Below are 14,077 nucleotides of genomic sequence, written 5' to 3'. Positions count from 1 at the left end.
TTTGCCTTCGCTCTTACTCACTGAATCTAGATGCTAGCTTTTTGTGATACATGTCATTGAGTCGTAGTCATAGAGATGTACAGCACGGAAACAAATCCTTCAGTCCAACTTATCCGTACCCAAACTAATCTAGTCCCATTTGCCAGCACTTGACCCATATTCCTCTAAGCCCTTCCTATTCGTATATCCATCCAGATGCCTTTTAAATGCCTCCACCACTTCCTCTGGCAGCTCATTCCACACACGCACCCTCTGCGTGGGTAAGTTGCCCCTAGGTCTCTTGTATATCTTTCCCCTCTCACCCTAAACCTATACCCTCTAGTTCTGGACACCCGACCCCAGGGAAAAGACTTTGTCTATTTATCCTATCCATACCCCTCATAATTTTGTAAACCTCTATAAGGTCACCCCTCAGCCTCCGACACTCCAGGGAAAACAGCCCTAGCCTATTCAACCTCTCCCCATAGCTCAAATCCTCGAAACCTGGCAACATTCTGGTAAGTCTTTTCTGAACCCTTTCAAATTTCACAACATCCTTCTAATAGAAAGGAGACCAGAATTGTATGCAATATTCCAAAAGTGGCTTAACCAATGTCCTGTACAGCCGCAACATGACCTTCCAACTCCTGTACTCAATGCTCTGACCAAGCATACCAAAAGGAAATCACACCAAACACCTTCTTCACTATCCTATCTACCTGCGACTCTGCTTTCAAGGAGCTATGAACCTGCACTCCAAGGTTTCTTTGTTCAGCAACACTCCCCAGGACCTTACCATTAAGTGTATAACTCCTGCTAAAATTTGCTTTCCCAAAATACAATACCTCACATTTATCTAAACTAAACTCCACTGCTTCTCCTCAACTCATTGGCCCATCTGACCAAGATCCCGTTGTAACCTGAGGTAACCTGCTTTGCTGTCCACTACACCTCCAATTTTGGTGTCATCTGCAAACTTACTAACTATACCTCCTCCATTGGTCCCCAAATCTTCCTGAGCTTTCTGCGATCTTTCCCGATTTCAATAATATTCAGCTTCTCTATTCTTCCTGCCAAAGTATGTAACCAAATTTTCTCACACTATATTCCATCTGCCAAGTTCTTGCCCACTCACTCAACCTGTCTATATCCGTTTGCAGACTCTGAGTCATCCTCATTATTTGCCTCCCTAGCTATTTTTGTGTTATCCACAAACTTTGCGGTAGTACATTCATTTCCCTCATCTCAGTCATTAACATTTTGGATTTGAATTGAAGGAAATGTGCAGATAATTTCCATACAACAACACTGCACAAACAGCAATGAGGTATTGTTCAATACATACTGTCTTTTTTGGTAGTGTTGATTGATGGATAAATATTTGCCCAGAACACCAGGGAGTTCAGCTCTTATTTCACTACAAATAATATGTCACAATCAGAAACCTCAGTGCAGAGCGTCACAGCCAACAACTTCTAAATGCCTCAAATGTGCAGTTGTTTGAAAATTATCAGATAAACAGATCACTTTGATAGTGGGAAACAGGTACTAGGATTACTTTCAGGTTGCAGCTCAGTCCCTGGAAGGAAATAGTTACCAACCTGGGATTTAGACCTTGTCATGAAACATCTCCCGTTTACGAGTCACAATGAGCCCTCCCCTTTTGAAGTTGGACAGTCTTCCTGGGGCCCAAAGCTGCACTGTTCAAAATGGCCAGCTTCACAATTTTTGGTCTGTTTCCAATTCCATTATTGGCAGGGCCCAAAACATTCAGTCCCTCTAGTCCTGCCCTGCGCTTCATGGCAATTGGTTCTGTCCAATGCTGGACTCAGTCCCATATATTCCAGTTTGTCCATATTTCCCAATTTTTCATTTTACAATGAGGATTGCCAGAATAAGACATACCCCATTAAAACTGAGAACATGCTCTTCACGAATTTTCACATGCAGCTCCTCAAAACTCTAGATGGAACTGTTCAACATACTGGTGAACTGAGAAAAGACACAAAGGACGGGTGGGTCCCAAGTTGATTTTTTTTAAACTTACTTTGTAAAACAGACCATAAGGCACAAAATAAGACAGCAAATGAATATGGTCTTATTTTATTTACTGCCTAGTCAGTCACCCATTATAACCTGACTGGCAAACCTTAACTTCTGGTCAATGCCTAAACCACCTCCCAAAGCTTGTTTGAACTATTCTGAAACTTGAGTCTTCAAGGTTTGTTGGCACAGAAAGTTTTGCTGTTCTTTTTTAATCCTGATTCAATCCTCGACTAATGATTATGAGAAGAGCTGCTGATTAATCTCACTAGTCCTGAACACCTTAATAACTAACTCCTACCGTCCTCCAAAGGAGCACTGTATTCCCAATTGGTATGAATGATCGTTTGGACTGATTTCTACTATCCCTGTTGCTGTTACGATCTGCTTGGCCATCAGAGAACATTGACAAAAGCATCGATATAATCAGTAGAAAGCACAATCATTCACATGCAGACTGTCTTAAAATAATGACAGTGACAATAATGCCCATGCTAGATGGACACAGTTGCTATTGTTTAACTTCAATAACAAATTTCAGGCAAAGAACTTCAAATAAATACAATGTCCAAAGGAGTATCGTCAAATTAAATGTGACACCAAGCCACGTACACAGATATTAGGGAGACCAAAAACCCAGTCAAAGAAGTAGGTTTTGGGGATTATCGTAAAGGAAGAGTGAGGGAGAGAGATTTAATAAGAGGATTCCTGGGTTTAGGGTCTGGATCGTCCACTCCACAAAAAGTGGAGCCAAAAATAATGGAGATATTCAGAAGATCAAGAACTATCTGTGTGGATATTTCAGAGGCTTTGACAATGAGGGAAGGTTGCAGGTCTAGGATGGGGTTAGGCAATGGAGGGGTTTCTAAACAAGGATGAGAATGTTCACATTGTTGCTTGACTGGGAGTCAGTGTAGGTCAGCAGTAATGGGAGAATGAAATTTGGTGAGAGTTAGGATACAGTCAGCAGATGTTTGTGTAGGTGGAAGACGAGTGGTCAACCAAAACAGCTTTGAAATAATCAAGTGCTGAGACACCAAAGGCACATCAGCAACAGATGATCCAAATCAAGGAAGGAGTTGATCCAAAGGGAGGAAGTGAGTGGTATTGTTGATGGTGTGGATATGGGGTAGGGTGGTCATGGGTATTCAATACGAGAGAATTTAACAAGCTTCAGATTCAGGCTCAGACAGTTGCCAGAGTGTGTGATGGAGTTACTGGCAAGTTTGTAACAGGGACTGAAGATAACAGCGGTGATGTTATATTCGTTAGTGTTAGAAATATTAGCTCATCTAGTACTGGATATTGGAAAAACGTTAAATTTGGAAACAGTGGAGTAGAGGAGTCAAGAACATGAATGATCAGGTAGGACTGGGGTTGTGCCACAGAACATGTGAAAACTAATGCACTTCCATGTGATAATCATAAGTGGCATGGATAGGATAAATAAACAAAGTCTTTTTTCTGGGGTGGAGGAGTCCAGAACTAGAGGGCCTAGGTTTAGGGTGAATGGGGAAAGATGTAAAAGAGACCTAAGGGGCAACATTTTCACGCAGAGGATGGTGCGTGTATGGAATGAGCTGCCAGAGGAAGTGGTAGAGGCTGGTACAATTGCAATGTTTAAGAGGCATTTGGATGGGTATATGAATAGGAAAGGTTTGGAGGGATATGGGCCTGGTGCTGGCAGGTGGGACTAGATTCGGTTGGGATATCTGGACAGCATGGACAAGTTGGACCAAAGGGTCTGTTTCCGTGCTGAACACTTCTTTGACTTTATGTTAACTTCCACCTCCAACTGTCTCAGGTGGTATCCTCCCTGCACCCCCACCCATCTGAAATATTCTTCTCACTGAAAAACTATCCTGTTGAAAGAAAATGCACCATTGGTTTAATACTTGCAGCCTCAGCATTGTTAACTAAGGCTTTCAAATATCAAAAGATATGACAAGACTGAATGAATCTCTTTCAAGTTTTTAAGGGTTAGATGATAAAAAAGATCACAAATAGTGTTCATCAATAATTATGATAAAATTAATAAAATGGTGTGGGAAAGTAATTTTGACCAGTAGAAATCCAGACATTTAGTTTAACCCAACCACACCACTTTTTAAATCATCATTATAGGCTGCACATTGGAATAATGTTGAAATGGTTTGTCAGATGAATATAAGGCACAACCAGAAGTGGCTCCATTCTTTCACTCCCAAAGGAAATTTACTTGGTATAATTCTTTTTAAAGGACTTGCACTAAAACAAAGTATTATTTAACAGCACAGAGAGACTGCAGAGTGCTGCATTCTACAAATTGACGTCTTGATGCATGAATCACAAAGGCTTAGTATGTAGGTACAGCAAATAGTTAGGAAAGCAAACTAATTTTGGGGTAATGGGGGTGTACAGTACTGGGGGTGTGAGGGTAATGGGGTAATTTTGGGGTAATGGGGATGTTTGGGGGTGTGAGGATAATGGGGTACTGGGGGTGTGGGGGTAATGGAAGTGTTTAGGGGGTAACTGAGGGTAATGGGGGTGTACGGGTAATGGGGTAATTTTGGGGTAATGGGGATGTTTGGGGGTGTGAGGATAATGGGGTACCGGGGGTGTGGGGGTAATGGAGGTGTTTAGGGGGTAACTGAGGGTAATGGGGGTGTACAGTACTGGGGGCAGCGGTATTTTGGGGGTAACTCGGGCTCTAACCTTCCTCTCCGGCCTCCCTCTCCTCCTCCGCCCGCTCTTCCTCCTCCAGCCGCCGGTGGAGCCACGGAAACTCTTCCCGGAGAGAGAGCGCGAAGGCGGCGAAGGCCCGAGGCCCGCGGCTCGGGAGATGGTCCAGGAGCATGAGGCCGCGGCGGATACTGACCGGCTCCGCCTGGATCTCCTCCAGGAAACTCTGGCTCAGTACCCGCTCCTGGTACAGGAACTGAACCACCAGCTCGACCCTGAGCTGCTCGGCCAGCTCCAGGCGCAAACTCCTCAGGATACGGCGGTGCTTCTCCTCCATGGCGCCTGCCCGCCGCTCCTCAACTCCCGCTTCCCGCCTCCCGCCGTTACTCACAGTTTCCGACACTCCTTACGCCATTACTCCCAATTTCCGACACTCCTTACGCCATTACTCCCAGTTCCAAAGCTCCTTAAGCCATTACTCCCAATTTCCGACGTCCCTTATGTCATTACTCCCGGTTTCCAAGCCTCCTTACACCTTTAATCCCAGTTTCTGACGTTCGTTACACTATTACTCCCAGTTTCCGAAACTCCTTACACCTGCTGCTCCCCCTTTTCTGACATTCCTTAAATCTGTTGCTTCCACCTTCCGAAGTTCCTTACTCTATTACTTCACCGTTATGATGCTCCTTGCACCACTACTCCCAGTTTCCAAAGCTCCTTACACCTGCTGCTCCCCCTTTTTCTGACATTCCTTATGCCTGACCTCCCAACTGATTAACATGAAAATGAATTCCATGCCACCCCCACGGTCACAAACACTTAACTCTCCCACTGCCCTTATTCTCTGCACACACCTCATATCCTCTCATTCTCTAACCATTTCGAGCCATTTTTTATTTCAAAATGATTACCAGCTCTCTCCCCTTCTGAACAGGAGAGACCCAGGTCCCAAAGGAAGGGGCTGGCCCAACCAGTCCCCACCAACCCTCCGAAGAGTAACCCACTCAGACCCTCTCCCCTCTGTCTAATGCACCTAACACTACGGGCAATTTATCATGGCCAATTCACCTGACTTGCACATCTTTGGACTGTGGGAGGAAACTGGAGCACCCGGAGGAAACCCACGCAGACACGGGGAGAATGTGCAAACTCCACACAGGCAGTCAACCAAGGTTGGAATTGAACCCGGCACCCTGGTGCTAACCACTGAGCCACCGTGCCGCCTCTTATTTCAAGCCGTCATGCACACTTTTCAAACTGTTCAAAGATGGAATGTCCTGCTCACCCCTTGCTCGGCCCAAAGGCAGCTCCTTGGTTGAGTTTCTTTCAGTGGTGGTTCATTGCTATCCTCCCTCTCAGAGCTATGTGGGTAAGAGGCAGGTCACAGTCTACTTGGGCCAGAATGGGAATCAAACCTATGCTGATGGTTTTATTCTACACTTGTTGACAGAGCTAACCAACCTACGCTCAGCCACCCCTAAAATTAGTGTTGTCAGTTGTCGTGTGGTATTGGAATTTGGTTGTACTCCTCTGCTCCAGAATTAAACCCATTTTATTCCATAAAATCTAACTTATCAGTAGTGGCAATACTGCAAACTATAAGCTGAGAAATTAGCTGGCTGTGAACGCTCAAATGAAGACATAATAAATATTAAACTGATTTGATAAGATAGATACAGAAAAACTGCTGGAGGAGTACAGAATAACAGGGAATAACCTTAAAGTAAATAAGAAAATACTTCCAAGGAGTAATGGTAATGTGGACCTATCAACACTGGGGTCAATTGCAATTATTAAAAAACTAAGATGTTTAGATTTCTGTAACATAAACTCATTAAGAGATACCAATTAAACATGGTTAGATTGAATACAGTTCAGGCTTGAGGGGTTGAATAACCTTCCTCTATTTCACACTGAGTTTGCCAAATCCTATCCATTTCCAATTTCATTCTGGTCTCTTGTGCCATTGCAGTAGGGCTGCCCATTGTCTGTATCACTATCTGTCATCCATTTGCTCTGATTTGCTAACTCCCAGGCCAGCACATATCCTTCAACTAACAACACTGAGACCTATTGTCTGGTCATTATCCCACTGTGGGAGCTTACTGTATGCAAATTGCATGACCAATTTATTTACATAATTTGTCCTGTATATGAATAACTATTCAATACAAAAGTCCCTATTCAATTCTTAAGACTACGTTGATATTATACCTGCTTTGAAGAGTTATCTCACTCATAAGCATTGTTTCATCATATTTTTTAAAAAATACATTGTACGTTATACATTGTTTTAATGATTTGTAATTCATTATGGTGATTCTGAGTTTGTTTTTATAATAAAGACTAGTACTATTTTGTGCTAATTTATAAAATTCCACAGATGCTGATCGTTTTAGTTGTTAATACCCTTAAATGTTATAATCAATGATTACATCAATCTGTTCATATCACAGGGAACCAATTACTCTGAAACATTTATCTCAGGATTTATTTGAAGACTGCACAGGAAGTTAGAGAGAGAGCTAGTATACATATATGCAGACAGAATTTTAGAAACATAGAATCATAAATGCATAAGAGGCCCTTTGGCCCATTGACTCTGAACCCACATGAGAAATATGTGACCTTCAAACTAATCCCATTTACCAGCACGTGGCCCATAGCCTTGAATGTTATGATATGCCAACTACCTATCCAGGTACGTTTTAAAGGATGTGAGGCAACTCACTTCTACCATCCTCCCAGGCAGCACATTTCAGACCGTCACCATCTTCTGTGTAAAAACATTTTTCCTCAGATCCACCCTAAACCTCCTGTCCCTCTTCTGTGTCCCCTCGTGACTCACCCTTCAACTAAGGGGAACAGATGCTCCTTATCCACACTGTCCATTCCCTTTATAATCTTGTACAACTCAATCAGATCGTCCCTTGGTCTTTACTGCTCTGATGACAATTTGATCCAACCTTTCCTCATAACTGAAATTTTCCATCCCAGGCAGCATCCTGATGTAATGTCCAGTGCGATCACATCCTTCCTGTAATGTGGTGACCTGAATTGCACACAGTACTCTAGTAGTGGTCGCACTAAAGTTCTATACAACTTCTTCATGACTTCCCTGCTTTTGTAATCTATGCATTGATTCATAAAGGCAAGTGTCCCATATGCCTTTTTCACCACCCTACTAACATGCCTTTCTGCTTTCAGAGATCTATGGACAAACACTCTAATGTTACCTTTGTTCCACAGAATTGTCCAATCCGTCCATACCGACCAGATATCACAAATCAATCCAGTCCCACCTGCCAGCACCCGGCCCATATCCCTCTTAACCCTTCTTATTCATATACCCATCCAAATGCCTCTTAAATGTTGCAATTGTACCACCCTCTACCACATCCTCTGGCAGCTCATTCCATACACGTACCACCCTCTGCGTGAAAAAGTTGCCCCTTAGGTCACTTTTATATCTTTCCCCTCTCACCCTAAACCTATGCCCTCTAGTTCTGGACTCCCCGACCCCAGGGAAAAGACTTTGTCTATTTATCCTATCCATGCCCCTCATAATTGTGTAAACTTCTAAAAGGTCACCCTTCAGCCTCCGACGCTCCAGGGAAAACAGTCCCAGCCTGTTCAGCCTCTCCCTGTAGCTCAGATCCTCCAACCCTGGCAACATCTTTGTAAATCTTTTCTGAACACTTTCAAGTGAATCATTGAATCCCTACAGTGTGGAAGCAGGCCATTCGGCTCATTGACTCTACACCAACTCTCCAAAGAGCATCTCATTCATCCATGGCTAACCCACCTAATCTGCACATCCCTGGACACTATGAGCAAACTACATTGGCCAATATATTTAACCTGTATATTTTTAGACTATGGGAGGAAAGCAGAGCACCCAGAAGAAATCTGCATAGGTTTGGGGAGCAGTATGTGAACTCCACACAGACAGTCGCTCGAGGGTGGAATTGAACACAGGTGCCTGGCACTGAGGCAACAGTGCTAACCACTGAGCCACCCTCAATCTGTACAATCATTTTAGATTCCAGCACTCTTAGAATACTGTGCACGTTACCGCTCTCTATGTTTAAAAACAGAATATTGAAGCAGTGGAAAAAGGAGAGAAATAATTTACAAGCAGGTTACTGGGATCGAGAGGTTATGTGACTCAGGAAAGACTGAACAGGCTGCAGAAAAAGGAGGTTTACATCAGACCAGAGAGGGGTTTCTAAATTGTTGAAGTTGGTGGGTAGAGCAAATTTAAAACTATTACGGGTTCTTCCAGTGGCAGTACCACCAGTGGTGTATCTGCCAGCAGGAGGCAGCTCAATGCATCTGCATTTGCTTCTTAGCCTCCTTGGGCAGTGTTCCAACTTTGTAATTATATGCACTTAGTATTAAAGCCCACCGTTGAATCTAGCCTGAGGTGGAAACTTCCTGACTCCAAATATGACCACAAACCTTTCTTCTCCATCTGGGCGAATTTACACTCTGCCTTAACCAAAGTTCAGGATGCATATGCTATTGGGCCTTCCTCTCCTTTGGGTCACCTCTGAGCTAGTACTACCCCGAGGTGTCGCACGTCAATACCGGATCTTACTTGGGATCATGGTGTGCCAATACCTTAGAGGATGATAGATGTTTCTTCATTTCCCTGAAAGCTATGGCTTGGCTACACGACCACTTCCAAGGCTGACCCTTTTTTAGGAGCTGATGCAAAGGTGCCAAGATTGAGGCTAAGTTATGCATGAACTTTACATAATAATTCACCAGCCCATGGAAAGGCTTCAGCTCTGGTACAGGCTTGGGAGCTAAGGCACCTTTGACTGCCCTCACTTTATCTATCAATGGGTGTGACCTGGAATTATGGATTCTGTAGTACAAGTAGAATACTCAGGTGCCTGGACACATTTTTTCCTTCTAATGCATATGCCTACCTGGGAGAAAGGTGTATGTCTGAGTTCTCTAAGTGCTCCTTTTCAGTCTTCCCTGTTATTAATGGGGTAGATTAATGGGGTAGACCTTGCAAAAGGTTCTCCATTATCCACTGAAACATTGTGTAGGCTGACGAAATAGCAGTCTCCTAAACCGCTAAAAACTCTTACTGATATTAATCATAACATACTTCTGGGAATCCTCGTCTAACCGCAATTACAAATATGCATGGCTCATGGATAGCTTCATGAAGGGCAGCCACCCCTGCCAGCTTTGCACATAAAACCCCTGTGTGAGGATTGGGTATTTATCCAGCTGCGAAAAGAGGTTTACTGTTTGTTTAAAATCCCCACAAAGGCAAACCGATGCATCAGGTTTCACAATCAGTACGACTGGTGCTGCCCATTCCACAAGCTGGACTGGTTTGATGACTTTTTCTGCCTCTTCTTTTGACTTTAAAGTAAATGGCACCAGGTGGGCCTTACAGAATCATAGAATTGCTTCTTGGTTAATATGCAAGATGGCCTTGGCTCCTTTGATAGTCTTAGACCTCCCTGAAAGACCTGCAGATATTTAATTATTATTTCACTCAGGCAATCACTTTCTAATCGAAAAATATTGAGCCGATCTAAGTGAGGTGGTGGGCAAGTTGTTGGAGGGAATCCTGAAGGACAGGATGTACATGTATTTGCAAAGGCAAGGACTGATTTGGGATAATCAACATGGCTTTGTGCGTGGAAGTCATGTCTCAAAAACTTGAGTTTTTTGAAGAAGTAACAAGCAGGACTGATGAGGGCAGAACGATGAGCGTGACCTAAAGGAACTTCAGTAAGGCTTTCGACAAAGTTCCTTGTGATGGCAAGGTTACATCACATGGACTTCAGGGAGAACTAGCCATTTGGATACAGAATTGGCTCGAGATAGAAGACAGAGGGCAGTGGTGGAACGTCACAAGGATTGGTCCTGGGTCCACTGCTTTTTGTCATTTATATAAATTATTTTGATGTGAACATAAGAGGTATAGTTAGTAAGTTTGTAGATGACACCAAAATTGGAGGTGTAGTGTACAGCAAAGAAGGTCACCGCAGAGTACAATGGGATCTTGATCAGATGGGCCAATGGGCTGAGGAGTGGCAGATACAGTTTAACTTAGATAAATGTGAGGTGCTGCATTTTGGAAAGACAAATCAGGCTAGGACTTATACTTTTAATGGTAAAATCCTGAGGAGTGTTGCTGAACAGAAAGACCCTGGAGTGCAAGTACATAGTTCCTTGAAAGTAAAGTGACAGGTATATAGGATGGTGAAGAAGGCATTTGGTATGCATTCCTTTATTGGTCAGAGCATTGAGTGCAGGGGTTCTGAGGTCATGTTGCAGCTGTACAGGACATTGGTTAGGCCACTTTTGGGATATTGTATGCAATTCTGGTCTCCCTCTGACCAGAAAGATGTTGTGAAACTTGAAAGGGTTCAGAAAGGATTTACAAGGATGTTGCCAGGGTTGGAGGGTTAGCTATAGGCAGAGGGTGAATAGGCTGGGGCTGTTTTCACTGGAGGGTCGGAGGCTGATGGGTGACCTTATAGAGATTTATAAAATCATGAAAGGCATGGATAGGATAAATCGATAAAGTATTTTCCCTGGGGTGGGGGAGTCCAGAACTAGAGGGCATAGATTTAGGGTGGAAAGAGGAAAAATTTAAAAGGGATCGAAAATGCAACTTTTTCACACAGAGGGTGGTACTTGTATGGAATGAGTTGCCAGAGGAAGTGGTGGAGGCTGGTACAGTTACAACATTTAAAAGGTATATGGATGAGTATGTGAATAGGAAGGGTTAAGAGGGATATGGGCCAAGTGCTGGCAAATGGGATTAGATTAGTTTAGGATATCTGGTTGGCATGGACGAGTTGGACCAAAGGGTCTGTTTCCGTGCTGTACATCTCTACGTCTCTATGAATCTCTGTCAACCAGTTTTGCCCCTTAAAGGTTGGGCCTGAGCCTTTTACTACAATCAGTGGGAACTGAACCAGCTGCTTCTCATAAGAGACTGGAACTAAAATTCTACCCTTAATCTGTCAACATTCCCCAGCAAAGGTTCTCAGTCTAGCCAAGGTCATGTGCAAACTTAATGGTTGGAGTCCAGAGCAAATTTTGTTAAAGACTGATTCTGTGATCACTGAAACAGCCGCGTCAGTATCGACCTCCATTTGAGCCAGATGACCATTTAACCAGACGTTTATTTTGATTTGTGCTGGTTTGGATGTTGCTAAGTAATTTTACTGTTCCAAACCAGATGTAGGTGGGCTTTCCAGGGTGTACATTCTCCTGGATACTGGCCTATGAGTTCTCTTGCTCAATTTAGGACTAGTGGGACTCTTCTTGCTGTCTTGAGTCTGCATACTGACAGCAACTATAATAGCTTGTCAGCCCAGATCCCGAAGATTATTTGGACTGTTTGGCCTCGGCTTGGTTTTGTTTTGGGGTTTTGCTGTGGGCTGACCTAGAATCCCCCTTCAATGCAACTACCTTCATTCAAGCTCAGTCAGACTGGCAAGAGTGTCCACTTTGATTGGAATACCCTGCAACTGATATGCTCTATCTGCCTCATTTTCCAATAACAAAGCTAGTTGTAGTGTCTATTGGTCCAGCTGGGCTTCAGGGAATAGGTGCTTTTGCACAGTTACATCATTAATCCCACATATCAAATAGTCTCTCAGCATCTCATTAAGGGCTAAACCAAAGTCACATATCTCTTCCAGTCATCTTGACCTAGTTAAAAATTCCAATATGGATTCCCCTGATTTTCAAATTGCTGAGTAAAACCAATAGTGTCTCAGAATTAGTGGAGGCTTGGGGTCATAATATTCCTTAACTCTTGAAAAGTCAACTATTGAAAAAGTTTACTATCTGATGCCTCAGAGTAAGTCAGGCTCCTAATAACCAAAAAAGCTGCAGATCCACAAGCTGTCAGGAGCTTGTGGATCATTGATTTTCTATTTATTGCTTTTCATCTGCCCCAATGTCATTTGCCCTGAAAAAAAAATACATTCTTTCTGTATAGCGGGACCAAACTTTGACAGGAGGGTCAAATGAGTCGAGCTTCCCAAATAACAGCATGATGCTCAAAATGCTTACTCCAACTCAAAGATGAATGTTGCAAACACATTTCTTCAGGAATGTGCTTGACTCTCATCACCACTGAAGTGAGTCCACAGAGGCGGGTATCTCATCACCAAGTCACCCCTTATTTACACATGAAAAGTTCTTGACACTGGGCCAGCTCCCTCAGAGTCACCACCCAGAGTGTCAGAATGTCTGACATTCCTATTTTTAATCTGTCAGCCAGGGGTCCCTGTTGGGCTGTTAACTTGGTCTGATCAGGAAACTCATTACAATTAAAACACCCAGCAAGTTGCCAGCATCATCCCAAGGTTGGCCTTGGGAAAATCATCCATGGGCTGGAGATGGAGCGGGAAGGGTGGGGTTGGTAATGATAGTGGAATGCTGATGTCATTGGATAAATATTCCAGAGGCCCAGGGCTATTGCTCTAGGGGAACAGATTCAATCTCATCTCGTGGAATTTAAACTCAATTAATAAAATGTGAAGTTGAAAGCTAGTCTCAACAAAACTGCCCCTGATTGTCATAAACAGCACAACTGGTTCACTAATGGCCCATATGTGACTCCAGACCCCAACCTCTCAGTGATGTGGCTGACTCTTAACTGATCTCTGAAGATGTGTGGCAGTAAGGAGTGTTTGGGTCGATGACTGCATCTTCCCATTATCTCTCCTGACTGATAAAGTCTACCTCCCTGTTCAGGGCACACAAACCACGGCCCAGTCCCCCACTGTCACTCAGCCAGCAGGGTATGCCCTGGTGCTTATGTCCCCTGCCAATCACCGAGATGCTTCACCTCACCCTCATACCAACTCAGCAATGGCGGACACATCAGCCAGACACAGTGCTATACGATCACTGATGCCCATCCTTCTCTCACACAGAACAGGATATCTGGCTTAGGGAGGTGCCAGAGTACAATGGAGGAGATGGCACACTGCACCAAGATGCAAGCTGAGACAGCATCACCAAGATCTTGCCTCATGCCCCATTGCAACTCTCAGCTCACCATCATCCCACACTCCAGTATGATATGATCTTGGATTTCTTGCTTACATCATCCCCACTCTATCATAACCCAATATTCCCATTCACATTTTTACTTCAGACACAATGTTCCTGCCCAGCTTCATGATCCCTAAGAGAACAACATCACTGGTGAAAACATGCCTCCAGCTTAGATATTTGTGTTTTTATTTGGAATCAACCACATCGCTATGGATCTGGAGTCACATGTAGGCCAGACGAGGTAAGGATGGCAGTGACCTTCCCTAAAGGACATTAGTGACCCAGATGGGGTTTTCCAACAGCTGCCAATGGGTTCACAGTCATCATTCGACTC

The 14,077-nt window shown here is 43.7% G+C and overlaps 1 protein-coding gene across 3 annotated transcripts in view; it reads right to left on the bottom strand.

Annotated features, from left to right (window-relative positions):
* Positions 1-5,420, bottom strand: part of cradd (CARD and death domain containing adaptor protein) — a 32,595-nt gene extending 27,175 nt beyond the window's left edge. For all 3 annotated transcript variants that reach the window (XR_015761194.1, XR_006315037.2, XM_043713334.2), the window contains exon 1: positions 4,717-5,420. Coding sequence is in view for 1 of the 3 variants with exons in the window: in XM_043713334.2 (XP_043569269.2) it covers positions 4,717-5,020 (304 nt within the window). In the remaining 2 variants the exon portion in view is untranslated. The remainder of the gene's footprint in view (positions 1-4,716) is intronic.
* Between the last annotated feature and the right edge of the window lie 8,657 nt (positions 5,421-14,077).

Source organism: Chiloscyllium plagiosum, unplaced genomic scaffold (genome assembly GCF_037043375.1).
Source record: "Chiloscyllium plagiosum isolate Xiang-an unplaced genomic scaffold, Cpla_swu_hap1 HiC_scaffold_23, whole genome shotgun sequence".
In the NCBI taxonomy this organism is placed as follows: Eukaryota; Metazoa; Chordata; class Chondrichthyes; order Orectolobiformes; family Hemiscylliidae; genus Chiloscyllium; species Chiloscyllium plagiosum.
The sequence above is the reverse complement of the archived record's forward strand: the minus strand, read 5'-3'. Positions and strand labels throughout refer to the sequence as shown.